The sequence below is a fragment of the Dufourea novaeangliae genome, unplaced genomic scaffold (assembly GCF_001272555.1).
Source record: "Dufourea novaeangliae isolate 0120121106 unplaced genomic scaffold, ASM127255v1 scaffold5, whole genome shotgun sequence".
Taxonomy (NCBI): Eukaryota; Metazoa; Arthropoda; class Insecta; order Hymenoptera; family Halictidae; genus Dufourea; species Dufourea novaeangliae.
In genome coordinates this window covers 882261-884441 of record NW_015373883.1, presented here as the reverse complement: position 1 = coordinate 884441, position 2181 = coordinate 882261, and the positions used below count along the sequence as shown (strand labels likewise).

The 2181-nt window shown below is 37.5% G+C and overlaps 1 protein-coding gene across 1 annotated transcript; it reads left to right on the top strand.

Moving 5' to 3' along the window:
• The first annotated feature begins 462 nt into the window (after positions 1-462).
• LOC107189592 (tigger transposable element-derived protein 1-like) lies at positions 463-2181 on the top strand. The gene has a single exon (XM_015578192.1). It carries the CDS (start codon positions 463-465, stop codon positions 2179-2181), a length of 1719 nt encoding a protein of 572 aa, XP_015433678.1.

Below are 2181 nucleotides of genomic sequence, written 5' to 3'. Positions count from 1 at the left end.
TGAAAATGCGACAGCCCTCCTATAACACGATACTCTTACAGCGCGGTTTCCGTCAACAGCATCCCATAAGTTCCTTCCGCGTAGCCTAAGAATGTTTAGCCTATGTTTAGTTCGTTAGGGCCTATTTGAATTATAAGGGAACAGATGGCGCCAGTTTCATGTAGGTCCAGGCAGTCGGATCGCGACATAGTAACTAGATATGTTTATATAAAGATTATCTCCGGCTTATCTGATAGCCGTCTACGACATCGGTTTTAGTCTTCTCAGAGCTCTTTCACAGTGTACACGTTTTGTTGGTGACCAAGTCTTTCTAAAAATTTTTCTGCACCGTCCGTTCGTTCAGCTTTTTGCTGCTTAATTTGTGGTTTATAATTGGACAACATTACACAATACTGTAAGTAATATTCTTCATTTGTTCTAATATAATAATAATAAAGTAATTATTAACCCTAGATTTGCATCATGTCAAACACGAAAGAAACAAGGAAAGGGTTAAAAAGAAAGTTTATATCTCTTGAAGATAAAATCGAAATTCTAAATCGTTTAGAAGGTGGGGAAAATCTATCGTCGGTTGCAAAATCAACCAAGTTGAATGAATCTACAATTCGAACCCTAAAGAAAAATGCAGACAATATAAGGAAAACTGTGGCAGATGGCTGTCCGTTAGGTGCGAAACGTGTCACTCGCACACGAAATTCTAATATGGTTAAAATGGAACGGGCGTTAATGATCTGGTTGGAAGACTGTATAGCCAAAAAGATTCCTATCAGTGGAAATCTTATCAAGCAGAAAGCACTTAAAATCTATGAACATTTAAGGAATATTGGGCATTCTTCTGCAGAGCTAGAAAATCATTCGTTTGTCGCGAGTAAAGGGTGGTTTGAAAAACTAAAAAAAAGGTACTCATTACACAATATTAAGTTTCAAGGAGAACAGGCCTCAGCAGATGCTGAGGCTGCCGAGAATTATAAGCTGGAATTAGCTAGAATTATCAATGAAGGAGGCTATTCACCTCATCAGATTTTTAACGCCGATGAGACGGCATTATATTGGAAAAAACTACCATCTAGGACCTTCATTTTGAAAAATCAAAGGCGTGCTCAGGGGTTTAAACCTTCAAAAGAACGTGTCACCCTTCATATGTGCAGCAATCTATCAGGGAGCCTGATGATAAAACCTATGATAATAAATCGTTCTTCAACTCCCCGTGTTATGAAAAACATTAATAAGACCGAATTGCCTGTATTCTGGCGATCTAATAAGAAAGCTTGGATGACCCAAGATTTATTTAAGGATTGGTTTTATAATTGTTTTATCCCGGCAGTGGAAACCCATACGATGGAAAAAAATTTGTATTTCAAAGTTTTATTGGTTCTTGATAACGCTGGTTGCCACAACATACAACTGGATCATCCAAATGTAAAAATTGTCTTCCTTCCTCCTAACTGCACGTCATTAATACAACCTTTGGACCAAGGAGTCATTCAAACTTTAAAAATGTATTACACACGCCAAGTTTTCCAAACCATTTTCGACAGATTAGAAAGTAGTGAAAATAAAACCCTTACTCAAGTTTGGATGGAATTTTCTATTTTAGATTGTATTAGAACCGTGTCATCGGCTTGCGCGGAAATTAAACCATCAACGCTTAATGCGTGTTGGAAACCCCTTTTACCTGAAATGGTTCAAACAATACAAGATGATTCTACAATTTCACTCCCAGTTACAGAAATAGTAAACATTGCTTCTCGTTTAGGCGATGAAGAATTTACAACAAACCATCAGGATGTAAGAGAACTCGTACTCGGGGAAGAAACTTTAGATGAGGATGAACTGATGGATTTAATTGATGCACCCACCTCAAATCCATTGGTAAACGAAAATAAGGAAAACGAATGGGTGCCAAATGTCGATTTACAAGATGTGAAAAAAGGGCTAAATTTGGCTAAAGAATTAGAACTCCATTTCATTCAAACTGATCATTCAACGGTGCGTAGCGCAAAGTTTAAAAGAGAGTTAAGAAATTGCTTAGCTCCCTATAGAGAGGTTTTAGTGGAGTTAGAAAAAAAAGCTACAATCGAAAACCAATGTGAAGATGAGCCAAGTGAGGAAGACATTTTGCCTATTAAAAGAAGACGAGTTAGGCGACTCATATTATCTGACAGCGAGGATGAGTGTTGA

Bases quoted from the DNA above. Each gene is read 5' to 3' on its own strand.
- LOC107189592 (XM_015578192.1), top strand. From the start codon at position 463: ATGTCAAACACGAAAGAAACAAGGAAAGGGTTAAAAAGAAAGTTTATA.